The sequence below is a fragment of the Mastigoproctus giganteus genome, chromosome 2 (genome assembly GCF_048544385.1).
Source record: "Mastigoproctus giganteus isolate SK-2022 chromosome 2, ASM4854438v1, whole genome shotgun sequence".
NCBI classification, from domain to species: Eukaryota; Metazoa; Arthropoda; class Arachnida; order Uropygi; family Thelyphonidae; genus Mastigoproctus; species Mastigoproctus giganteus.
This window is the reverse complement of record NC_143576.1, coordinates 247,401,582-247,428,552: the sequence shown is the minus strand read 5'-3', so window position 1 is coordinate 247,428,552 and position 26,971 is coordinate 247,401,582. Positions and strand designations below refer to the sequence as shown.

The 26,971-nt window shown below is 40.7% G+C and overlaps 1 protein-coding gene across 1 annotated transcript in view; it reads left to right on the top strand.

The window, feature by feature from the left end:
• The window catches only part of koko (cyclin Q), an 80,481-nt gene that overhangs the window by 40,283 nt on the left and 13,227 nt on the right, over positions 1-26,971 (top strand). Inside the window, exon 4 of the mRNA XM_090369084.1 lies at positions 14,142-14,277. Within this exon, the coding sequence (XP_090225210.1) occupies positions 14,142-14,277 (136 nt within the window). The remainder of the gene's footprint in view (positions 1-14,141; positions 14,278-26,971) is intronic.

Genomic DNA, 26,971 nt, shown 5'->3' with positions numbered 1-26,971 from the left:
GGGTGGTTATAAATAGACACTGCTCCTCTTGGACTAATGTTATTAGTGGAATCCCTCGGGGTTAAGTGCTGGACCCCTTACTTTTTACAGTATTTATTAATGATGCTGATGAAGGCATATCAAGCTTAATGTCTAAGTCTGCAAATGATACAAAGTTAACAGGGTGGTTAATGATGGGAATCAGGGCATACGACTACAGCAACACCTAGATAAATTAGGTAGATAGGCTGAAAATTGGCAATTGAGGTTTGACATTGGTATAAATAAAAGATCCTCTCTCTCTCTAAATGCAAGGTGCTGCATATGGACAGTAGCAGTCCCAGAATAACATACCAATTAGGTTGTACCACCCTTTCATTTGGGGTTTTGTGGAAATCGGAAATGGTTTTCTTTTTTTTTTTTGGTTGATGCACTTTATATGCTTGCTTTCTTGCAAAATTTGCCACTACTAATACCAAACAAATTTTTTTTTTGGAGAGGATGTATAGGTGATGTGGGATTTTTCTTTGTGCGATGCTCTATAAGCTTGTTTATTTGCATCATTTGCCACTACTAATAGTAATACTAGACAAATTATTGGAGAGAAAATGGATGAGTGATGTGGGAATTTTTTTGGCCAATTCTTTATAAGCTTGCTTTCTTGCGTTATTTGCCACTACTAATAGACAGGTTAGTATTTTGAATAAATATTAGGAAGAATTAGACAATTTATTAGAGGTGATAGATGGATGATATGATAATAGGAGGATAAAAAAAATCTTTTTCTTAAGGAATAATTATGAAATATGTGCAGTCTTTATCAATTTAAATGACATTTTTAATAATGTACTTTTAACAACGATCAGTTTCCCCGCACATAATGACAGAGATCCATAATTTTTGTTTTTGCTGCCATTGTAACTTTATACAGCATGTAACCTGTATAACTATAGCAGTTATGGTGGAAAACAATGTTAGTTGTGTGGAATTAAATCTGTTGTTTGTGTATGTCAGTAAGTCCCTATTTAACATAAATTTAATGAAGCATGCATTTTTTCAACTATATTCGCAGTGGACATTTTCTCTTTCTCTCTCTCTCTCTCTTTGCTGTCAACTGCTCTAAAATGAAGTCCGACTAGTCACTGATCCACAAAAGTGCCACAACTGTAATTTGTAAGACCAACCACAACTTTAATTTTCCAAATCAGTGTGTACTAATTTAAGATGTTTACTAAATAAGCAATAGCATTAAAAGAGAAAAATACACCTTTTTTTGTGTTGGTTCTCAAGGACAGTTTGGGATTGTTTTTGTTTGTAAAATGTGCCAGATTTTTTAATTTCTTGTATTTTAAAATTTTCTCTTCAGAACAAATTATATTATATTTAGTTAGCATTAGTAAAGGCACATAATGCAAGAAAGCAAGCTTATATAGCATCAGCCAAAAAAGAAAACAAAAAAACTTCTCATTTCACCCATCCACTCGTTCCATATGTTTGTCTAGTTCTGCCCTGAATCTATTTAAGCTATCAACTTCTATGACAGATGGAAGTTTGTTCTAGCAATCAACCACCCACTGGCTAAAGGCAAACTTCCGCACATCTATCCTACAACTGTCTTTCCTCAATTTGAATTTATGCCCTCTCAGATGATTATTCTGAGCAAGAGGAAGAATCCCATCAGCATTGAGCATGCTCAAAGCATTCAAGGCTTTATACACCTCAATCCTCAATCACCTTGCAGGTGCCTAGTCTCCAAACACTGTAATTTGCAAAACTTAAGTCTTTCTTCGTAAGAACAACCCTTTGTTTCATTCACTAATCTTGTTGCCCTTCTCTGTACTCGTTCCAGCAGCTCTACATCCTTCTTAAAACGAGGCCTTCAGACCTGTATACAGTACTCAAGGTGTGGCCTGACCATTGCCTTATACAAGGGAATAATCACCTCCTTATCCCTACTAGAAAAATTCCTGTATATCATTGACAAGGCACCATGAGCAACCCATGTAGACCATCTGCACCGCTCAGAAAACTTCATATCTCCCTACATAATTACCCCCAGGTCCATTTCATTCTCTACCACTGTCAGTGTAGTACCACACAGTTGATACATTACTCTGGGGTTACTGCTTCCTATATGCAGTACTTTACATTTGTCAAAGTTAAACTTCATCTGCCACATCTCAGCCCATCTGCTCAACTTTTCTAGATCCTGTTGCAGCAGCATACTGTCATTAGTGCCATTAACAACCCTGCCGACCTTTGTATCGTCTGCAAACTTCAACATTAAGCCTGATATACCATCATCAATATCATTAATAAATATAGAAAACAATAATGAACCCAACACTGAACCCTGAGGGACTCCACTAATAACATTAGTCCACGATGAGCAGTGTTCATTGATTACCACTGTCTTCTCCCACTGAACCATCCCTTTATCCATAGCAGCAATTTGGCTCCAGTGCCACACTGCTACAATTTGTGCAGCAGTCTTCCATATGCAACAGTATCAAAAGCCTTTTCAAAGATCCAAATATATGATATCAAAATTATTTTTTGCATCCAGTTCCTTTGTGGCCACATCATAGTATCCAATCAAATTGGTCAGAAAAGACTTTCCCTTAACAAACCCATGCTCTGTCAGAGCTATAACTAAAGTCTTGTCTAGATGATCCTGCATGTTTCTTTAACAAGTGTCTCCATTAATTTCCCTGGAACAGAAGTTAAACTAACAGATCTGTAATTACTTGTCGCCCTTTGATCCTTCTTTGTGAATTGGCGTCACGTTTGTATATCTCCAGTCCATGGGTACCTCCCCATAAGTCCAAGGTAACTCTCATAATTATGGCTAAGGGTCTGCTTACTTCCTTTGCTGCCTCCTTTAATATAACTGGATAGATCCCATCCACCCCAGGTGCCTTTCTTCTGTTTATCTTCAACAATTTCTCCCCCACTTTGGTCTCAGTTATTACAAAATCATATAGCTCACTGCTAAAGTTTAATTCATCTCTGGCTTTCCCATCCCTGAAATTAACTTCTGTTCCAGGGAAATTAATGGAGACACTGGTTGTTAAAGAAGCACTGCAGGATCATGTGTGAATGTAGATGCAAAATACTCATTTAGTTTGTTAAGTACCTGAGCAGGATCATCAACAGTTGAACCATCAATATCAAGTGGACCAATCTGATCTATCCCCTTCCTTCTAGAGTAACTCTCTAAGTAACGCTTTGCTGTTTTTCTTTGCATCCTTTGCCAAAGATTTCTCGTAATCTGCATTTGCCTGCCTAAACTCCTTTGTGACTTGGTTACAGACCAGCTTAATTATATCTATCATAGGCCTCCGTGTCACCTGTTAATTTATATGTATCCAATGCAATTTTCTTCTCTTCTACATGTCTCATTAGTTCATCTGACATCCATTTAGGCCTAAATCTTGAACAATATTTCTTAGTTGGTACAAAAAGCCTAGTAGCTTCCAAGATTCAGCTCTAAAATGGTGTTCGCAGGCCGGCCGCTAGTTAGTACACCGGACTGAACCTATTGGTAACTCTCTAGGAAGCTTCCGGATCAGCTAGTGTATAATCTTGCTGCCTCTACTCTGCCATATGGTGACTGGAGGGAGTCCGAGTAGTGTGTATGCGGGGAGCATTGTCGAGGCCACGTTATGTCAAGGATCTGGGTATATTCTTACCACATGTACGCCATAACCAAAAATTTAATTACTTCATACAGCATGTCCCACCTACTTTTTCTTATTATTGAATACACCATGAATTGTCAAACTAATAGAGCAAGCTTATCTGCGAAAAGATCTAAACCTCCCAAGGACTTCCTAATTCATTTCACAAATATACGTGGTCTCAATTCTAATCTCAACGATGTCCATTTGCACTTGCAGTCTGCCAAACCCCATGTACTTTTTCTGACAGAATCTCAGATATCGGTTGATTCATCTACTGCTCATCTCAGATGCCCAAATTATTCGCTGTATGATTCCTTTCGCCTCAAAGGTGGTACTTGTGCATATGTCCGTTCTGATATTCCCTGTCAGAGACTTGGCAATTTGGAATCTCCTCTCTTTGATCTTCTCTGGCTTAAAATCTCTCTACCTCATTGTGTCAAATTCAACTGTTGTCTGTACCGTTCTCCTAACTCCACTAATCACTTGGAGCTCTATGACTTCCTCTCTTTGCAACTTCACTTTCTCCAGTCCAACTTTCCTAACAGTGAAGTAATTTTCCTTGGTGATTTTAATGTTCACAACTCCAGCTGGCTTCCGTTTTCTAGTCACACCGACCCAGCAGGTCGAGATGCTGAGGCTTTTGCAATTACTAATGACCTTGCACAGATTGTTCATTTACCTACAAGAATACCGGACAATCCTAATCATACAGCCAATACGCTTGATCTTTTTCTCACAAACAACCCTTCTAAGTACACGGTCGAAGTGAGAGGTCCTTTAGGCACTTTAGATCACAACTTGGTGATTGTCTCTTCTCCAATGGAACCTTTCTCTCATGGCTCTTCCCAACCACAAGTTGTTTGGCATTACAAGAATGCAAAATGGGATGACCTGCGAGACTTCTTTTCTTCTTTTCCTTGGTCGGATTACTGTTTCAAAACTTCTGATGTCAACGTTTGCTCAGATCGTGTCAGTAAAATTATTCTTGCAGGAATGGAATCCTTTATCCCAGACTCCACTTTAAAATCTCGTCCTTTATCTAAACCTTGGTTTTCCAATAAATGTACTAAGGCTGTCCAAGAGAAGAATGTTGCATATCGTAATTGCTTGTTTCTAATTCTTCAGTTTCATTTTCTGCCTACACCAAAGCTCGCAACAGTTGTAAAGCAGTTATTAACCAGTCCAAACTAGAGTTCGAACAGGCTAAGAGTAGAAAACTTGCTTCTTGCCCTAATGGTAGCCGAGCATTCTGGTCTCTTGCCAAAGCTATTGGCCGCAACTTTTGCCCATCTTTGCTCCCACCTCTGTCCAAACCAGATGGTTCTGTTGCCACTTCAGCCAAGGATAAAGCTGACCTGCTAGCATCCCATTTTTCTTCCAGCTCATGTATTAATGATCTTGGTAAAACACCTCCCACCATTCCCAACACGCTCCATTCAATGCCTCCTGTGGTCTTCCGTCAAAAGGATATCAGAAGGATTTTGATGAATCTTGATGCTAAGAAAGCTCCAGGTCCTGATGGTATTTCTCCACTTGTTCTCAAAACCTGTGCTCCTGAACTTACTCGTATTCTTTGCCGCCTTTTTTCACTTTCTTATTCCAAAGGTGTTTTTCCTTCTGCTTGGAAATTTGCTCATATCCAGCCAGTTCCTAAAAAGGGTGACAAATCCCTCCCATCCAATTATCGTCCCATTGCAATTACCTCTACTCTTTCTAAAGTAATGGAGAAATCAATTAACCGCCAACTCTTAAACTACCTAGAAACCTTCCGTCTGATCAACGATCACCAGTATGGATTCCGTCAGTGTCGATCCACTGGAGATATTCTGGCTTATGTTACCCATTTATGGACTAATTCAATGGAAAGGTTCGGTGAAACACAAGTAGTTGCTCTTGACATCTCAAAGGCTTTTGATCGTGTTTGGCATAAAGGTCTTCTAAACAAGCTTCCATCTTATGGTTTGCCAACTGTTTTTAGTAATTGGTTATCCAGTTTTCTCTCTGATCGCTCACTGAGGGTGATGGTAGATGGCTCTCTGTCTTCTAACTTCTCCACTAATGCCAGTGTCCCCCAAGGTTCAGTTCTTTCCCCCACTCTTTTCCTCTTGTATATTAATGACCTTCTTCCATTGACTGGAAATCCTATCCATAGTTTTTCCGATGATAGCACATTGCATTCAACTTTCTATTTTGAGAAACCTTGTCCTGCTCAATCAGCTTCAACTTCTCGAAAATCTGCTACCAATTTCTTAAATGCCGATCTTCAGGTAATTCTCCAGTGGGGCAAAGACAACTTAGTTGATTTCAACCCTTCTAAAACTCAGTCTTGTCTTATATCTCGCAAAAAGGATTCTTCTACTCCTATGCTTATCTTTAGTGACACTCCGATTTCTAGGCAAAATGATATATCTCTTTTGGGGATTACCCTGACTTCTAATCTTTCTTGGCACAAGCACATTACAAATATTGCTTCCTCTGCATCTAAAAAACTTGGTTTTCTCTTTCGCTCTCGGCGTTACTTTTCTTCCAAACAGCTTCTCACTCTGTATAAATTGCAAATTCGCCCTGCCATGGAATATTGTTCCCATATCTGGGGTGGTGCCCCCAAAACCTCTCTCTGGCTTCTTGATTCCATTCAGAAGAGGGCAGTTAGGTTAATTAATGATTCATCTCTAACAGAGTCTCTCCACTCGCTTTCTCATAGACGCACTGTTTCTGCTACATGCCTCTTCTACAGATACTTCCATGGGCACTGTTCTTCTGAATTGGCTTCTATAATTCCTGCTCTCTCTTTCAAAACAGTCCGAACACGTGCCGCCACCAGCCAACATCCATTTACTGTCCAACTTCAAACCCACAGAACCAACTTTTCATCTTCCTCATTTATTCATTCAACTGCCGTTTTCTGGAACAACCTTCCTTCATACGTATTTCCTGAAAATTACAATCTACAGAAGTTCAAGTCCAATGTCAACAAATATCTTCTTTCGGCTTTTTAACCTCAAACCCAAGCACGGTATTAAGTACTATAGGTTCTAATACCTCTCGTGTTTGGGGTTCTCATAAAAAAAAAAAAAAAAAAAGATTAATTCTTTGAATGCTTCCCATTTTGAATTTGCTGTTGGTCACATCATTAGTTGGTCCCACCATATAGAATTTAAATACTGCCGTAGTCACCTTTACGAAAGCAAAAACCCTTCCCTTTACCCCTGATTGTTGTTCCCATGAGGTGTGGGACCAGAGCCAGCCCGAGGGGGGTGCGAACAGTGCGAGCGTACAAGGCCCCATGGCGCTTCCGTAGCCAGATGGGCAGGAGCAGTAATACGTAGCACACGCTTCTTGATGATATACCGGGATTCGAGCCCATGAGCCACCAATATAGAGGATATCAAGTGTCGTTCGCCAGCATGGCATAGTACTACACCAGACAGAAGAGGTACTAGAAATGGCCAACTTCTGGAGGACTTCCTCATGGGCTCCCAATTTACTGTTCTAAACCAGCCACATCATCTGCCAACCTATTGTAATACCCTGTGGGAGGCCACGATCTACATCTCTCTGGCAACAAGAAATCTTGCTGGGTTCGTGACTGATTGGAGGGTCGAAGATTCGTGGACCACTTCAGACCACTGGGTCATAACCTACAAGATAACAAGAGTCCTAACAAGAACACCACTAGCCAAGCAGATGACAAACAGATACGCTATCACCAGTGCCAACTGGGAGCTCTTCAGAAACCTACTGAATGAAGCGGTGGAACACAATCCAGGAAGTTTAGACCCGCAAGCCGACCCCGACGTACTGCAAGATAAGACAACTAAAATAATCACAGATACAAGCAACGAAGCTATCAAAAAGAAGAACCCGAAACCTGGAGCCAACCCTTGGTGGAGTCCGGAAATCAGTGCCCTCTGCAAAGTGGTAACCAAAAGAAGAAAGGAGTTTCAACGAGCGCGCAGGACGTGGCCAGAAGCCGAAGTAGAAGCCCTCAGGCAACATTATAGGGAAGCCAGAAACCGATACACGGACGGCGTCCGGAAAAGTAAGGAACGAACCTGGGAACGCTTAGTGACAACAACTGGAAATGATGACCCTTGGGGAACAGTCTACAGGGTTATTACCAACAAACTCCCTAGGGGGGAGGTAGTGACTACCACACGAACCCCACAAGGTCAAATGACAACAACTTGGGAACAATCGGTGGACACATCTTGAATGCCATATTCAAGGAACCAGCAGTCCCAACTCTACAGGAACAAAATCATCTTTGTCAAGAAAACCTGAACTACAATACACAAATCATGGAGCCCCCCTTCACCATGGAGGAGCTCAGTACTGCTGCCGCCCAGATAAAAAAGAGAAAATGTCCCGGCCTAGACATGATAGAACCCAAAATACTTAAAAAAGTAATAGAATATACACCACAACTTCTATTGACCCTGTTCAACAGATGCCTAGAGGTAGAGAAATTCCCAACAAAATGGAAAACGGCCAACATCAAACTTATCATGAAGAGTCCGACTAAGAAATCAGAGTGCCCAAAATCCTACAGGCCCATTGCACTTCTTTCAGTAGTTAGCAAATTATTTGAAAGGCTACTGCACAAACGAATCCTCCAACACTACGAAGCAGCTGGCCTCCTAGCTGGGAATCAGTTTGGATTTAAACCGGGATCCTCCACAACAGAAGCCCTCAGAAACCTAACTAACAAGGTCAAAGAATGTGACAACAAATATTTCCTTGTAATAGCGATTGATTTTGCCGGGGCGTTCGACTCACTCTGGTGGCCGAGCATCTTGGGCAGACTCAGGAAAGCTAAAGTACCCATCAACCTCTATAAAGTCATAGAAACCTATCTCTCACTAAGAAAAATTGAGATAAACACTCCATACAAAAAGATCGCAAGAACAGTACACAGAGGATGTCCACAGGGGTCTGTATTGGGCCCACTCCTCTGTAACTTGGTATTTGATGAGTTCTTGAGAATGGACCTAGGCACAGTGGGGGTGCAGGCCTTCGCAGATGACCAGTGCAAGCAAACTCCAGAGCCCAATTGGAAATCCTAGCTAATCAAACCCTGCAGATACTCCAACAGTGGGCCAAGAAGAATTTCTTAACAATTTCACCGACAAAGACATTGTCGGCGCTGCTCAAAGGAACCCTGCAACTAAGACGACAACCCCAGATTAAGATTGATGGGACAACTATCAAGTTTGCTAGTCAACTAAAACACCTGGGTGTCATACTAGACAATAACTTATCCTTCCAACCACATCTCAAATTCCTAAGACAAAAGATCAGAAACTACTCTGCCATGGTAGCTAGGGTCACAAGGCGAGACTGGGGTCTCAAAAAGCGTACCCTAGCCTTATACTACAAGACAACTTTCCTCCCAATAATTACATACGCTTCAGCAATCTGGTATGACAAAACTGCCTTGGTCATAAATAAGAGAACCCTGGATGCAATTCAGTGCACCATCCTCCTCACTACCACCTGCGCCTGCAGAACGGTGAGTAACCCAGCGCTTCTGGTGATAGCAGCAGTACTTCCACTTGATCTTGAAATCGCAAGAACAGGACTCCTCTGCTACTTATCTAAGGGAATAACCACCACTTTCTTGGAATTTACAATAGACCCAACAAACAACCATAAGGCAGAAAAGATCCGGCTTCAGTCTCACCTGCTGCAGGTGTGGCAGGACAGGTGGGCAGAAACAACCAAAGGAGCAATCACCCACAAGTTCTTACCGCAACTTGAAAAAATCTATCCAAAATCGCCTACTTGGTTCTTTCCGGGGTTGCAAACAACATACTTGCTAACTGGACACGGCGCCTTTAACGCAAAGTTAATGGACTTCGCCCTTGTAGAGGACCCATGCTGTACATGTGGAGAAATCGAAACCTGGGAACACCTCATGTACGACTGTCCGCAATACGAGGATCTCGGGTGCATTCTAATCACGAGTATAAGATACCTCCCCAGAGGGCAAGAGTTTCACCTACTGGATTCAGAGGAGGAATACAGAGCCCTGACCAACTTCACTCAAGAACTCTTCTCAAGAAGGAGAACACTATATGCAATGCACCAGGAGTGAAAGACGATCAGCCAGATAACAAATCAAAACATCCTTTAGGACACACCCCGGAATGAAAATTATGTGGAAGCTACTAGCTGTCTACCAAGAAACCCAGCCTATGTACCAACAAATATGAGATCTAAGTGAAACTGACAAATATACTGAATGAAGATAGAGAACCAAAATAAAAACATTCAACTTGGATGGGACACTGTCCCACGAGTGACTCTACTACCGGACTTATGACTACACTACGACTGATGCAGCCTCACTGCCATGTAGCCAAATGGCGATCTCTACCAGCTCCCTTGCCTGGTACCTTTTTTTCCTATCCCTGGCAGGGGGGAGGAGGAGATGGTCTTCCTGTTTCCTCCCTCCACTACCACCCCATATATTTCACCTGGTGAGGCATGGGCATGCCTTACTGACCATCTGGGGTTGCCTTCCCTATCGACCCCATACTTCTGTCTTTCTCTCCAGTCTTGAGTCTCTTCCCCCTACTCTGACTAATACGCCAGCATAAACCCCACATAACTAATCAAAATTAACGATTTCTAAACTGAAAACTGAATCATATCAATCTCTCCTGGCTTTTCTAAACTTAAGTGCCCCCGTTTTTTTTTTTTTTTTTTGTTTTTTTTTTTTTTTTTTTGTTTTTTTTTTAAGGTCCTAGCCACCGAAATCTCAGGAAATTAGGTGGCAGGACCTGCCAGAGTGCATATAAGCTACTGGGTTCCTGGTCTGCCTCCACGGGGTGTAAGTGGGGCAACGTTGGGCTCCAATTGGGGTTTAGCGGCTAAACGACCAGAAGAACAACGGTACATGACATTAAACGATCCAAAACCCACACACTTTTAAATCTCTGGCATTTACAGCGTACTGTAACACACCACAATGTAAACTACGCGGAGATGGGGGAAACCCCTGGTGCCGCTTTACCCTAAACACACACTTACAATATGGAGGATGCGGAAAGGTCAGGGAATGACCACTGCATATTCCCTGAGCAATATGGCCTTAGTTGCTAATGCTCCTAAAAACCAAATAACAACAAGGGCCCGCGCCGCTGGCTGATTTTGCAAAATAAAAATGGTTTCATTTTTTTCTTTTTTTTGTTTTAATACTGTCGCAAAATCTAGCAACATCGCCATAATAAGAAATAAAATGTCAATAATCATGTTATTAACATTATCTGAAAGCTCGCCAAGAATTCTCGAAAGAACACGGAAAAATATATTTTCTTTCAAATATATTTAAAATATCTCTCCATACAAATAAAAATAATAATTTATTGGAGTTTCATTTGAAATTATTGAATAAATATTCCCCAAAAATACGAATATATATTGTGACAGCTGATGGTACATCGTACGTTTTTATCGCGATTCGCAAGGCAAGAAAATAATTATCATATTCATATCTATTTCGCAACATGACTAGTAGAGTCAGAGATGCAGGAAGAAAGTATATGTGTGGCTCTGATAAATTGAAGAAAAAAAGAAAGAGAGAAGAAATTACGGAAAAACAGGAATTCCCTTGCAAAATTTTTAAAAACCGAAAATGTGCAACAAACCGAAGAAACGCATAATTCACAGTTAGTGGAAGATCAAACTCGCGGAAATGAAATTACGCCGTGCGGCATCCACAAAAACGATCCTGATCATCATAAAGCCAGCTCTCGTCCTGATGAAGAGGAAAGCGATGATAAGAAAACTGTAGAACGCGAAGATACTCGTGAAGCAGAGGGAAACGTACAGACGGAGGATTTTTTGTCAGCGTCGAACAAAAACAAGATGAATTATTCCGAGGACCGCAGCTTCAAGAGAATCAACAAAGCGACGAAGACGAAAATGTCGATATCAATGATCCTGGAACTTGGCCTGAAATTATAACTGATAAATTTAAAATGGCTATCGTACAAAATGGCGTGACAAGTAAAAAAACTACGATTTTCCGAAAGATAAAAATAACAGAAGTTTTTCTGAAAATTATTATTTAAGAAAATTAACGAATGGGGAACGTCAAGAACGAAGGTGGTTACTCTACTCAAAGTACAAAGATGCCACATTGTGTTATGCGTGTAAGTTATTCTCTTCAAATACCACTTCTCTGTATTTAAGCGGACTTACCTGGACATTTAAGTTCGCGATTACAAAGTCATGAAAGATCAGAATATCATTTACAAGCTATGTACAAATTGTTACAACTTGAAAAGAATTTGAAACTTGGAAACACTATTGAAAAAGAACACGAAAAAATAATTAAAAACGAAACACAGCGTTTAAAATGTGTTTGGGAATGAATAGTGGCTGCAATTTTATATTTATCAGAGCATAATTTAGCGTTCAGGGGCAGTAGCGATGGTTTATATAAACCGCACAATGGTAATTTCTTAGGTCTCATAGAATTACTTGCAAGATTTGACCCAATCATGAAACAACATTTGGATCGGTGAGTAGAATCAGCATCGCGTTCCTATTTATCTCATAGAATACAAGATGAACTGATTTCTGCTTTGGCTAAAAAAAGTTAGAAAGGAAATAATAAATACAGTTAAGAAAGCTAAGTATTTCACAATTTTATTAGATTGCACTCCAGACATCAAGAACAATTATCTGTTATTTTAAGATATGTTAATGTAGGTAACTCTGAAAGTGATGTGAGTATACAAGAACGATTTATTTGTTTTGAAACAGGAAAAGACTCAACAGAAAAAGGGTTATCAGCCAAAATTGAAAGCATATTAGAAAAGGAGAAATTAGATTTAGGGAACTGTCGAGGACAGGGGTACGATAACGGAGCTCATATGAGAGGTTTATATATACTTATCCTGCAAAAGAATTCCAAAGCACAGTATATGCCCTGCGGAAGTCATAATTTGAATTTAGTTATTTGGAGATATTTCAAAATCATCTTCTCTTGCAATTTCATTTTTTGGGACTTTACAAAGCATATATAATATTTTTGCAAGTTCTGTGATACGCTGGGATATATTAAAAGAGCATGTCAAACATCTTACTCCAAAACCACTCTCAGAAACGAGGTGGGAATGTCACCTCGAAAGTGTGAAATGTGTGAGATACCAAGTACCACAATTTTCTCTAGCTTTGAAATACCTTTATGAACTTACCAGTGACATGAAAACGAAATCCGAAATCTAATCAACTGAAAATAAACTTACTTCATTTGAATTTTTATTAAGTTTGGTCATTTGGCATGACATACTGAATGAAGTAAATATTGTGAGCAAGTTTTTCAAAATTCAAATATAGATATCGGTACTGCAAATTCACATTTAAAAGGCCTTTTAAATTTTTTTGAACAGTATAGTGAATCGGGATTCAAATCTTCTTTAATAACTGCAAAGGAAATAGCTGAAGAATTACAAGTGACATCTGAATTTAAGAATCAAAGAACTGGACGAAAAACAAAGCAATTTTGTTATGAAGGAACCGATCAGCCTATTTCATCAGGCGAAGAATATTTCAGAATTCAATATTTTCCAGTCATAACCGACAGTGCGATTATTTTTTTTTTAAGAAAAGATTCGAAATTTATTATGAACATGAGACATCATATGGTTTTTTATATAATTCGAATAATATTCAAAAACTGACAGAAAACGATCTTTTTAAATGTTGCAAAGACTTAAATGCGACCTTGCAAGACGATATTGATTGCATTGATTTGTTTAATGAAATCAAAATTTGTCGTCGAGTTTTGCCTTCCAGGATCACAATATTTACTGAAAAATAATTTATTTGAATTGTATCCAAATTTTGTTACTGTTCTGAAAATTATATTAACCTTACCAATTACTGTCGCATCTGCAGAAAGATCTTTCTCAAGATTTAAAATAATAAAAAATTACTTGAGATCTAGCATTAGTCAAGAACGATTTACCTCCATAGCCATTTTATCTATCGAATCCGAAATAGCCAAAAAACTAAATTATGATGATATTATCAATGAATTTGCTATAAAACATGTAAGAAAATGAAACAAAAATCGCATATTGTGACCTTATTCGATTAAGTCGCATACCAAATTGTATTTTATAAGTATATGAAAATTTATTTTTCTTATTTGATTTATTGAAGATTTTTTTGTGATTGAAACGTTAATTTTATTAAAATAATTTAATTATTTATCATTTTCATGTAATCCTTACTAAACTGATTTGTGCAATGTAATAAATATCAAAATGCAATAAATTATTTTGTTGTACGAAATTTGTATCAAGGCCCTGCAAGTCACCTTTGCACCGGGTCCCGCTTTTGTTCGGGCCGGCCCTGTGTGGGACAAACATATATGTTAATCAAGGCATTGCTGTATGTGTAATCTCATAATCAAATTATAGTTTGGAAACAAAAATATGTATTTAATATTTTTTCTTTCAGAATAATACATCCAGATTTAACTAAAAAGGCATTATCACAAGACTTCTGTTGTCTGCTGGACAGCATACTCCAGTGTGAATTCCTTATAATGCGAATGCTGAGGTTTAAAGTGTATACTGATTATTCCCACCAACAGGTTAGTTCTAGTATATAGAATAATTTTAATTGGATGTAGCAAAATAATTTCAATATTGTTTACTTGGATTTCAGCAAAGAATTTGACTTATTTCTGCATGAAAGGCTACTGTTTAGGCCAGAACATGTTGGAATCATAATTGCACACAAAAATCCTTAGATTTTTGTGTGCAATTTTGCAATTTTGTGTGATTGCACACAAAAATTCTTAGATTTTTGTGTGCAATCCTAAAAATCCTTGGATTACAGAGTGGCTGCAGGATAGGAGGCTTATACACTTGGTGGGGTTGAATTAAAAACAGTAGAGGAAGAAAGGGATTTAGAAGGTACTATACATTAGGACATGAAGTTCTCCGAGCAGTGTAGACAGGCAGCAAGGAAGGCCCATGTTATCTTTGGTTATTTATCAGACATTTGCTTGTAGAGATATGTCATAATCCTGCTATATAAGCAAATTGTAAGCCTGCACTTCGAATATTGTGGTCACTGCATGTGGTCAGTCACGGTATGGAGACTGCATCTAAGACATCAGGCTTCTTGAAAGGGTCCAAAAATGGGCCCCACTCCTGGTGAGATTGGCAAAGGGATGTTCTTATGAGGAAAAACTTTGAATGTTTTTTTTGTGGGCTACAGAGTTTGGTAATTTCAGATCAAAGGAGACCTGATTGAGGTGTTCAGTACTCTGAGAGGAGAAAGTAAAACAAATTAGGGTAAAATTTTCACTGTTATAAATGATTCCAAAACTAGGGGCTATAAATTTAAATTATGGGGGAAGAGATTTAGACTGAACTTTTAACCAGCAAGAGTTTATTACTAGAATGAGTTGCCTCCATGGGTGGTGGAGGAGCCTGATAGCTTGGGGAGATTCTGAGATTAGTTGGATAGGTAACTACACGAGGAGGGAATCAGATAGGTGGTTTACTTTATTAGTTTATTTATTATTATTTTGTTTTTTTGGCTGGTACAGCAAAAAGCCTCAGGCTTCCTTGCACTATGTGGCTAATACTGTAATTTTGTGCTTTTGATGACTCCCGTCATCAAAAGCACAAAACCAAAATGGCAGTGGCATGAACTTTTAACACCAAACCATAGTAAATATCAAATTACAGATTGCACATCTGATAAGTTTTGTATAGATAGATTATAGTTATGTGCATAAGATTAGAATGCCACGGAAAAGCTAATCAGTATTTATAGGCACATATGTGGAATTGAATACATGAAGGTGGTCTTGTGTAACCCCTTATGGTTAAAATGTTTATTTATTTATTTTTTTGAGGGTATTAGCATTAGTAGAGGCATATGATGCAAGAAAGCAAGCTTATGCAGCATCAGCCAAAAAAACCCCTCCCCTTTCACCCCTCCATTCGTTCCAAATGCCTGTCCAGCTCACCCTTAAATTTATTTAGGCTATCAACTTCCAAAATTAAGTCCTCGAAGGCTTCCCATTTAGAATTCAACGTTCGTAACAACATCAATTGATCCCACTGTACAGAATTTAAAAACTGTCTAAGACCCCTTAGCCACCTTTACGAAAGCAATAGCCCTTCCCTTTAGCCTTGATGGTAGTTACGTCTTTAAGTAATTCCCATATCAGTACATTGTGATCACTGTCACCCAGTGGTTCCTTTATCTGCAAATTCTTAATGCATGAATAATCACTGCTGATAATCAGATCAAGAGTATTACTCCCTCTGGTTGCCTCTCAAACATGTTGCTGTAGAAAACAGTCATCCAATAAATACACAAACGTTTTGTTAGTGTGTGAATTACCAACCCACAAGTTCCAGTCAATATCTCCCATTACAAGACATTCTTATTTACTGGCTCATTCTATTTCTCTGCACAACTGTTCATTGTACTCATCAGCATCATTGGGCCTATAACATACTCCTACTCTCATTTTCCCTTTCCCAGTGTTTGTCACACCAAACAGACTCAACATTGCAATGTCCACTAACATCAATTGGATGCACTTCCTTAGATTTTGTGTTTCTTAACTAACAGCCTAACCCCTACTCCCTTCCTCTGCTGTCTATCCTTTCTGTACACATTGTACTCCCCAAATTCCAATTCTGTACTGCTTATGTCTGTGTGACACCACGTTTCTGATATCCCAACAATATCTGCCTTTGATGTCTTGACTAGCACTTCAAGCTCATTAAATTTATTAACTATAGCATTGATGTACAGTGGACTCCCACTAATCCAAACACGTTTCGGTCGGTAGAGAGGAAATTTTTTAGTTCGCAAAATATACGTTTTTTGTATTTTCCAGTTAAATTTAAATGGCATTAATGGTACAAAAACATTTAGAATTTCACAAACAATTGTATTTTATTGTAGTACTGTACTAATACAAAATTACTAAATCAGTGTTTGACATGGCCTATTAAAATTACAGATCTATACTTACACACCAAAACAGGAACAAAAGTCATTTTTCAGAAGTAACAAACTCTGTTAGTTTCTTTTGACGTAACGATGAAAATCGGCTAGATGATGCTATGTTTCACCACCGCTTCATAAACATGTAATCTGCTGGTGTAGCGCTGGGATGTTGTTCTAAGTAGTGTAAAGCGAGGTCAAGGGCTGCTGTCGCGTCTGTGTGCGACACAAGTTGTTCCGCAGAAACACCGGGCTCGTCATCACTCCCGTCATCATTCTGCTTGGAGTCTTCTTGGGTGACAGCTGCCACGATGTCCTCATCCGACAGGTTTTCATGACCTATTCCATCCGCTGCAATCCACTTGTTAACGTCAGATTCTATTGCTTCCTCGCACCCGGGAATTTCCTGTACGAGCTGAATTAATTGTTCTATGTCATTGTTTTCGTCAGAGCTATCGACAAAGCTGAGAGAGGGCCATAATTTCTTCCATGATCTTTGTATGGACTGCTCGGTTACACCCTCCCACGACTCAGCAACCCAATATACAACATCTTTTAAGTTCACTTGTTTCATTTTCTCATGTAAAGAAAGTGAATTGGTGTTATCTTCTATCAAGGACCTAAGATATTTCTTTCTGTATGCAAGCTTGATAGACTGTAACACCCCCTGGTCCATGGGCTGTAATAACGGTGTTACATTAGGCGGTAAAAAAGCTGCCTTTATATCCCCTGATGTCAACTCGGAAACGTCTGGGTGGGACGACGCATTGTCTATGAGGAGAATGGCACGAGGTGGCAAATCATTTTCATTGCTGAAACGTTTCACTGCTGGGGGAAAATTGATTATGAAACCACTCAATGAAAAGCTGTCTGTTCATCCAAGCTTTTTTTTTGACTTTTATAATGAACTGGAAGATTGTTAATGTTCATATTTTTAAAAGCTCTCGGCTTCGCTGATTTACCGATCATCATCAAAGGTAGCTTGTGATTTTCTGAAGCATTACTACAAGCTATCAACGTCACTCGCTCCTTATTCATTTTAAAACCTGGGGCATGCATTTCTTGTTGAGATGCTAGACTTTTTGTGGGCAAAGCCTTAAAATTTAAACTTGTCTCATCAGCGTTATATATCTGCTGAGGTGAATAATGTGATACCAAATCAGCGAACTCACCCAAATATTTCTCTGCTGCAGCATGATCAGCTGATAATTGCTCCCCGGTGATCGTTAGCCGGCGAATCCCATGGCGCTTCTTCCAGCGATCAAACCAACCAGTACTCGCACTAAATGATTCATCACCTTTCATTAGTTTGTTGAGATGAATGGCCTTTTCTCTAACAAGAGGTTCACTTAGGGGTGTTCCCCTTCCTCTTTCCTGAGTGAACCACGTGAATAAGGCTTCATCAAGCTTGTCAAACGTTGAGGGCCTTACTGTTTGTCGATTTTCAACTGATTTTTCTGAAGTAGAGGTACAAAACTGCTCGATCTTTGCGCGGTTTTTTTCCAGTCAGTTACTGTGGCCTTGCCCACTCCAAACTCTATTGCTAATTTCGTTGCACTTTCCCCCTTGTCCAGCCTTTTCAAAACTTCCAGCTTATCTTTCAACATACACGTTATGTGTTTCCGTTTCGTGGCCATTGTGGCAGCAGACTGAACTAAACTAAACTATAAAATGTAATGTAGAGCGAAGATATAAACATTCACGTTTAATGCACAATGTCGCGTGCAATTAGTCATAGCATGGAGGGGGGGTTTGCTTCCGGTGTGTTACTCTCGCGTACAAACGCTAGTAGGCTTACTATACATTCATTCCTTAATAAACCAGACCTGTTTTACTGCTTGCTTCTGCATTATTGCAGTTATTCGGCTAATCCGAAATTCTGCTAATCTGAACAGGGCTCGGTCCCAATTAGTTCGGACTAGCGGGAGTCTAGTGTATATGCAAGTATACATGCACCTATTTCTACTCTTAGTTACCCTAACACAGCCCACATATTTATCTGTTCCACTATGACTCCAGCGTGGACGTCTATCGCAACGCTCCGTAAAAGTTCTGTTTAAATATGTGGTTAAACCATAGTTTAAGTTTTAAATTGTGGTCTCCTTCAAAGATGCTGTTTAGAGGATTCCCCTGGTAAGAAATTTTGAACATTCTATTGGGAATTTAGCAGATTACTAGCGTTAGTATCTATATCCTTTGTTTGCCAGACTGCACTGGTCACCATGTGGCTGGCAGCAAGGCTATAGAAAGGCGCCGATATAACGCGGTGGCCACGCTAGTACGCTGCAATTGACTGGGAAGGGTGCCCCACCAGTGTAAACCCGAGCTGGAAGACTGCTCCAACAAACTGTGCCTTCAATTGTGTAAAATGAACTTAAAAACATGTATTTAGTGACTCCCCCCCACCATAGATTCTACATGGTTTTTGTTTTCAAATTGTAAAGTATTTAAGTTATGCAAATATAAGTGTCGCTAACGCCTCCAGCTCCCTGAAATACCCCCACAGAAATCTGCTCCGTTCTGGGAACATCTCTTAATTTGACAGTTCCCCCCCCACACATCTGTATCAGTGGGGGATAGCCCAAATCTGCTGCCAGCTGTAACTCAGCTACTATTATAGCTACGAACTTGTGGCAACTTCTATTCATCATCATCTTGGCAGTCCTTCCAAACTGCTGACCCAGTACCTGCTAATCCGAAGTTTTTCCGATTATCCGTAAAACCCGAGAACTATAAAGAAGGAAAAATGGAAAAAACACCCGCAGATGGCCAAATGGGACTGGGAATCGACCCAGCCAGCGTGGACTTGCAGGAAAGCCCAGACAAGGTGAGGGCCACCCCAGCACCAAAACGCAAGAACAAGAGGGAGACGCGTAGCCAGACAGAGCAACAAGATCCTGCAATACCACAGATAGACCTGGCAGGTGATAGTAAAAAACAGGACAAACATGTCCTGGACCCTAACATCCCTGAGGGCCCTGTTCTCCAACAAATACTTGTGCTCCGAATGGCACTCGAAACACTCTTTAAAGAACAAACAAATAGAATAACAACAGTGCTTCAGGCCGACATAGTCACCATATGGAGCAAACTAGAGACCATACTTCTTGACACTCAATCAAAGTATGAAATCGCAAACGCCAAACTGGAAGTCTATCAGGAAGGAAGGGCGAAAGAAATGCCACAGCGCGCCCCGTCCTACTCCGACGTGCTGAGGTTCAAAACACAAGAACCGCAAGTGTTAACCGCAGAAAACATACCCAAACGAAAGACTCTCCTGCCAACACCACATTTGGTCATCCACCGACCAACCTCCACAGAGGAACATCCCACAAGCGAAGAGGTAAAAAACACTGTCATTACAAACCTCGCAAGCGATCTAAAAACGACTAAAATAAAGTCAGTCCGCAAAACGCGTAACATAGGTGTGATAATTGAGACACAGACAGCAGAGGATGCTAAAAAGATAATTACAAATCCAAAGATTCAAACCCTTGGCCTGGAAGCAGCGCCACCAAAAAGAAGAGGACCGAGTATTGTAATCTACGACACCGACAAGGATCTGACCCCAGAAATGTTGCAGGATGAACTCTATACAAGAAACCTCCAGCGAGATCACCCAGACATGGAACCCACAAGCCTAATAACACCAAAACATCAAACGAGATCCAGATCAGGCATGGTCACAAATTGGGTCGTGGAACTATCGCCAGCTGCGTGGAAAACCATCAGCCAGCAAAACAGAGTATTTATAAACTGGGGCAGCCACCGCTACAGGGAGCATGTGTCTGTACCCAAATGCTTTAGATGTGGCCGCTTTGGGCACACAACACATACCTGTTCCCAAACCCAGCCTACATGTGGCCATTGCGCTGAACGAGGCCACGAATTTAAATCATGCCCAAAAAAGGACAAACCACCTATGTGTGCAAACTGCAAGTCACAAAAGCTGCAGGCGGATCACTCTATCAGGGACAATAAGTGCCCTATATACCAAAAAGCAAGGAGTACATACCAATTGAGACTCGATTATGGGTACACATCTTAGACCATATAATAACAACAGGGTACTATTTGCACAATTAAACGCCCAGAGGTCCAAGGCAGTTGCCGCACAGCTGACCAGGACAGCAAACGAGGAAAACCTGGATATCTTGCTCATCCAGGAACCATATATGCACAGTAAGAAGGTCAAGGGATATCCCATGAAGTATAAAATCGTGCAAACTGATGATGAAACGCCATGGGCCGCCATTCTAATCAGAAATCCAGACTACACAGTCACCAAAATCACAAATTACTGTCTCTCATGGGCTGTATGTGCCCACGTCATCACTGCACTGGGCGAATTTTATGCAGTATCGCTTTACTGTCGTCCAGGAGAAGATATCCTCCCAGCTATAACTTACCTGCAAAATGTTCTGGAGGAATTCCCGAACGCTAAAATCGTAGTGGGCGCTGATGCAAACTGCTGTTCGCCGGCGTGGTTTAGTGAAACCCCGGAGCGACGTGGCGCGGTAAATGGACAACACCTGGAGGAGTATCTGGCAAACAGTTGCTATATGATCCTTAACAAACCAAACAACCTATCAACATTTTCAAACACGATGTGGGAGGCCACGATTGATGTTACTTTGGCTACCAGATCTCTAGCGGACCACATTGCATTCTGGACTGTCAGAGAAGACTGGACCTCATCTGATCACCGAACAATTACCTTTCAACTAAACCGGAAACTAAATAGACAAATGGTACATAGACAATTGCAACACAGATATGCTGTTGAGAAGGCAGACTGGCCTCTCTTCCAGGAGTCATTACGTACAGCTGCTCAAGCACTTGACACAGAAGGACTAGACCCAGATAGACACCAAGCTAAAATTGTCAAGCTTATCACAGATGCAGCAAACAATTCCATAAAGCGGAAAAAACCTACTCCAGGAGCTGTTCCCTGGTGGTCCCCAGAATTACAACTCAGACGTGTGGTAAACACCTGCCGAAAAAATTTTCAACGTGCCAGGCGTAGCTGGCCTGCAGTAGAGGTGGAAGCACTACGACAACAGTACTGAACGGCCAGGAATCAATATACAGCAAAGATCCTGAACGAAAACAACGCTCCTGGGAGCACCTAGTATCCACAGTTGGAAACGACAACCCCTGGGGAGTGGTCTACAGAGTGACCACAAATAAACTCCCCAGAGGCGAAGTCATCCCCACAACCAAGCCACAAGGGGAGTACACCAAAACGTGGCAGGAATCCATCAATAATATCCTAGATGCCATGTTCCAGAAACACCTGGATCCAACCACCCCAGAACAAACATCGCTCTGCCTAAGAAATAGTACCTACACAACAATAGAAGAGGAAGAGCCCTTTACTAGGATCGAACTGGACATTGCAGCCGCCAAACTAAGAAACAGGAAATCACCAGGTGCAGACTTATTAGAGCCAGAAATCGTAAAAAAGGCAGTTGAGACTATCCCAGAAAAAATACTAAATTTATTTAACCAGTGCCTAAAAGAAGGCTATTTCCCACACACCTGGAAAACGGCAACGCTTCGGCTCATCCTCAAAAATCCAACAAAGCAGCAGGATCTCCCAGGGTCCTACAGACCCATAGCCTTACTGTCTGTACTGAGCAAACTGATGGAACACCTTCTACGAAATCGGATAGAAACTCACTACTCAAACGCAGGCCTTCAATCCCGAAATCAGTTCGGGTTCAGAAAAGGACACTCCACCGTAGATGCATTGGAAAATATTGTTAACGCCGCAACCACAACCACCCGAAAGTACTTCCTCGTCATCGCAATAGATTTTGCTGGGGCGTTTGACACTCTCTGGTGGCCAAGTGTCCTCGGCAGGCTCCGGGAGGCTAACCTGCCAGCAAATCTATACAAATGCATCAGTACATACCTCTCAGACAGATCAGTCACAGTCACTACTCCGTATTGCTCCGTATCACGGTTGATACACAGAGGATGCCCACAGGGTTCCATTCTGGGCCCTCTTCTTTGGAATGTCGTCCTAGACGGCTTCCTAAATCTCAACCTTGTAAACGTCACATCCCAGGCTTATGCAGACGATCTTATTCTGATGCTTGCTGAGGACTCCAGAGCACAATTAGAGAACTCCGCAAATAGAGCAGTCACTATCCTGCAAGACTGGGCTGACAACAACAAACTCACAATTTCTCCAACCAAGACATGTTCAGTCCTACTCAGGGGGAACCTAGATATTAGGAGGCCTCCCCAAATCAAAGTCCAGGGGAAAACCGTCAAACTCGAAACGGAATTAAAACATTTGGGATTCATGCTCGATAGGAATCTATCCTTCACACCACATCTGACATACATCAGGAATAAAATCAGAAACTATTCTGCACTCTTTGCAAGAGTCACCCGTAAGGACTGGGGCTTGAAGAAAAGGACCCTCGCCCTCTTCTATACAGCAGTATTCCTGCCAGCCATTTCATATGCCTCCGGAGTCTGGTACCACAAAGCGACCACCACGGTCAACAGGAGAAAACTCGAGACGATACAAAGATATACCCTGCTAACGATCTCCAGAGCCTGCAGGACGGTGAGTACTCACGCGCTGCAGGTCCTTATGGGTGCCCTCCCCCTGGACCTGGAGATCGTTCGTCGCGGAATCCTACACCACCTCAGCAAAGGAAAAACGTCCACCTGCCTGAACTACACGATTGATTTAGGCAATGACCCTAAAATGGAAAAGAAGCGACTCACACTGCATCTCCAACAGACCTGGCAAACCCGCTGGGAAAATTCAATCAAAGGTGAAATCACCCGGAAATTCGTGCCGACAATTCAGACGGTATATCCAAAATATCCCCACTGGCTGTCTCCAGGACTCCTGGTCACATACCTACTCACCGGACACGGTGCATTCAGACACAAGTTGTCAGGCTTCCGACTCAGTGACACTCCTCTCTGCCACTGTGGCCAAACAGAAACATGGGAACACCTCATGTATCACTGTCACCTGTATCAAGATCTACGTTGCCGGCTCATCACTGAAATTCGATTCACACTGCAAAACCAGGAACACCTCATCCTAGAAGAAGAAGACAGCTACAAAGCGCTAACAAAATTCGCTCAGGGCCTCTTCAGCAGAAGACGGACCTTCCCCCAGCCACAACCACTGCAATGAAGAGAATGCAAGTACCCATCAAAGCTGCCCATAATCTGAAAAACAATTCGACACCACTAAGGACCACCAGAACAAATCAAACCCGCAGGGATCCGACTTCATAACAGAAGGAACAAAATGAAATCGCAAATGCACATCCAAGCTGACTAGACTAAATAACCTCGGATGGGATCTTAACCAATGAATGGCTACAAAATAAACTGGACTTTGTAAACCTCGGATGGGACAATGTCCCAAAAATGACATTCCACCGACTGAAGAAACTGCAGAGCCTCTCTGCACACTAGCCTTATTGGCGATCTGACCTGGCGCCCTTGCCTGGTCCACTTTTCTTCCCTTTCCCTGGCTGGGGGGGGAGGTGATGGTCCCTCTGTCTCCTTCCTTCCTTGCCACCCACACTTTCCCTTCTGGTGTGGTATGGGCATGTCCCACCAAATCTTGGAGTCACCCTCCCTATCGACTCCATTCTTCTGTCTGTCGCCCCCCCAGCCTTCAGTCTCCCTCCCACTCTACCTGCACGTAAGCGAAAGCCCCACACATCCAAACTTAAATACAGCCAAATTTGATTCACCCACAATTTTCGGCCTCACAATTCTAGCACAACCACCACGCGATAACCTCTGAATTTTTTTTTTTTTTTTTTTTTACTTAGTTATTTTTATTTTTTATTTATTTATTTATTATTTTATTTTTTATTTTTTATTTTATTTTATTTTATTTTATTTTTTTTTTTTTAGGTCCCAGCCACTGAAATCTCAGGAAACTAGGTGGCAGGACCTGCCAGAGTACTTATTTAAAATATTGGTGTACCTGGTCTGCCTCCACGGGGCAAAGTGTGGGCAACGTCTGGCCTCAGTAGAGGCCTGGTGGCTAAATAGCCAGAAGAACAACGGTACACAACACTAATCATGTACAATATCCATACACTTTTAAATCTCTGGCCTTTACAGCGTACTGTATCACACGACAATGTAAACTACGCGGAGATGGGGGAAACCCCTGGTGCCGTTTGACCCCAAACACACTTTACACTTTACACTGACTCCCAGCCGTCCTGGAAATCTCCATTGCCTTGCTTTCCAGACTGCTACTCATTCTAATAGAAGCAGTGCAAGAATCACTTTTGCCTCTGCCTGCGGCCACTGTTAACCTTTTAGTCTGTGTATCCCTCCCCCAAAGCTAGCAGTTTTCCAACCCACCTAACACTGCCTTGATAGCATCAGCAAATATTCTTGCACCCTTTCTCTTTAAGTACCCCATCCCTATAGAAGCAGTCTCTCCTGTCAACAAGCACAGACCAGGCTGAAAAAAATTGTACCCCTTGAGCCTTGCACAATCTCTCCAGGGCTGAATTGATCGACAAGGCTCTCTTCATATATTCCCTCCTATCGGGCAGAACTGGAGACACTTTCACATTCAACCCTAACTCACGACTTTTTTTTCAACATTGACCTGTACTTGTTGAATAAATCTGCAGATCTCTTAATGTCATTAGTTCCAACGTGTACAACAATATCACCTTTTGTGCCCTTAAAAGATGATATCTGCTTTACGTCGTCAACATTTTCCCCTGGCAGACATACCCTGGTCCTGTTCCACCTATCCTTGCATAGTATATTCCCCGTCTCTCTCCATTATAGCCCTAGTTGCTAATGCGCCAATAAAATCCAAACCAAACAAACAAAACCGTCTCTCTGACAACAGAGTCACCAACAAGGTAGAAGCAAGGCCAATTGTCCCCTAAGGGAATAGTGTTTCCATTTATGTAGATTGTTGTTTGTTATTTGGTTTTTAGGAGCATTAGCAACTAAGGCCATATTGCTCCGGGGATATGCAGTGGTCATTCCCTGACCTTCCCACATCCTCCGTATTTGGTGATGATGGGCTCGAACCCCGGTCTAATCAAGAAGCATGTGCTATGCACTGCTGCTCCTTCCCACCTGGCTACGGAGGTGCCTTTATGTAGATTAACCTACCCTATTCTGTATATTAATAATGCTTATTTCAAGCATTATTAATATACAGAAAGATACAAATAGATTCAAATTACAAATATGAATATAAGAAATTTCATTTGGTTACACTTGAAAACAGACTCTGTATTACTGCAAAATTCTAAGGGGTAGTTGAGTCATAATATATTTTAGATTTTCCTTTGAAGAATACAGTTCTGGCACTGTCAACTCAGTGTATGTTCTTCACATAGCAATCTAAATACAAGATATGAGATCTCATTCCTTGTAGCAAAATGTCTTCTGTTTCAAAATGCATTATGTTGTCTCTGGTGAATGGCTTTGCCACTTTCTAGCTGACTGACCCCTGCAGGTCTAGTAAATTTGCAAAAAAGCATGGATGTACAGGACTTTCTGAACTGAAGAATGCAACTGTGGATCACACACACAAAGTTGGATGGTTGCTGCATTTGATGTTTTTTTTTTTTTTTTTGCATTTTCTACTTGACATAATGTTTAGATAGATAATTGTCACTAAATATACTGAAGAAAATCCACTGACATTATAGCAGCAGTGGGCAACGTTTATAAATGGGGGGCCAAATAAAATATCTATGAGGTACATGTGGGCCAAAAAATTTTTTAGCTTTCCATGATTTTTAGGATTATTATCAGGTGTATAATTAAAAAATTTCCGTAAAGTTTTGTTATTTATTGTAATATATACATACACGTACATATAATTAATTTTATTAATAAGGAAAACTAAATACAAATACAATTCCAGTAACAAAAATTTTTATCAGTGAATTTTCTGGATTATCTGAATCGATAAGTACCTGGATCGATATTTGTCGTAGAAATGCACAGAGTATTTTCTAAATTTGTCAGAAATTTCATTAATTCAAAAATATATAAAACGGTAGGCCATTTATTATATATATTTTTGTAAAGATAGATATATTTATTTATATTTATATTTATAAAAATAATATAAAAATATATATTATAAAAATATATATTTTTTTAAATGACCGCAGGCTGGATTACACACATTCACAGGCCAGAGGTTGCCCACCCCTGCATAATAGGTAGGATAATATTTTTCGAACCAGTGTCAGTGTGGCTTAGTCTCATCAAGACATGGGAGAAAAATAGTAATATGATAGTAGATGATACTCTGC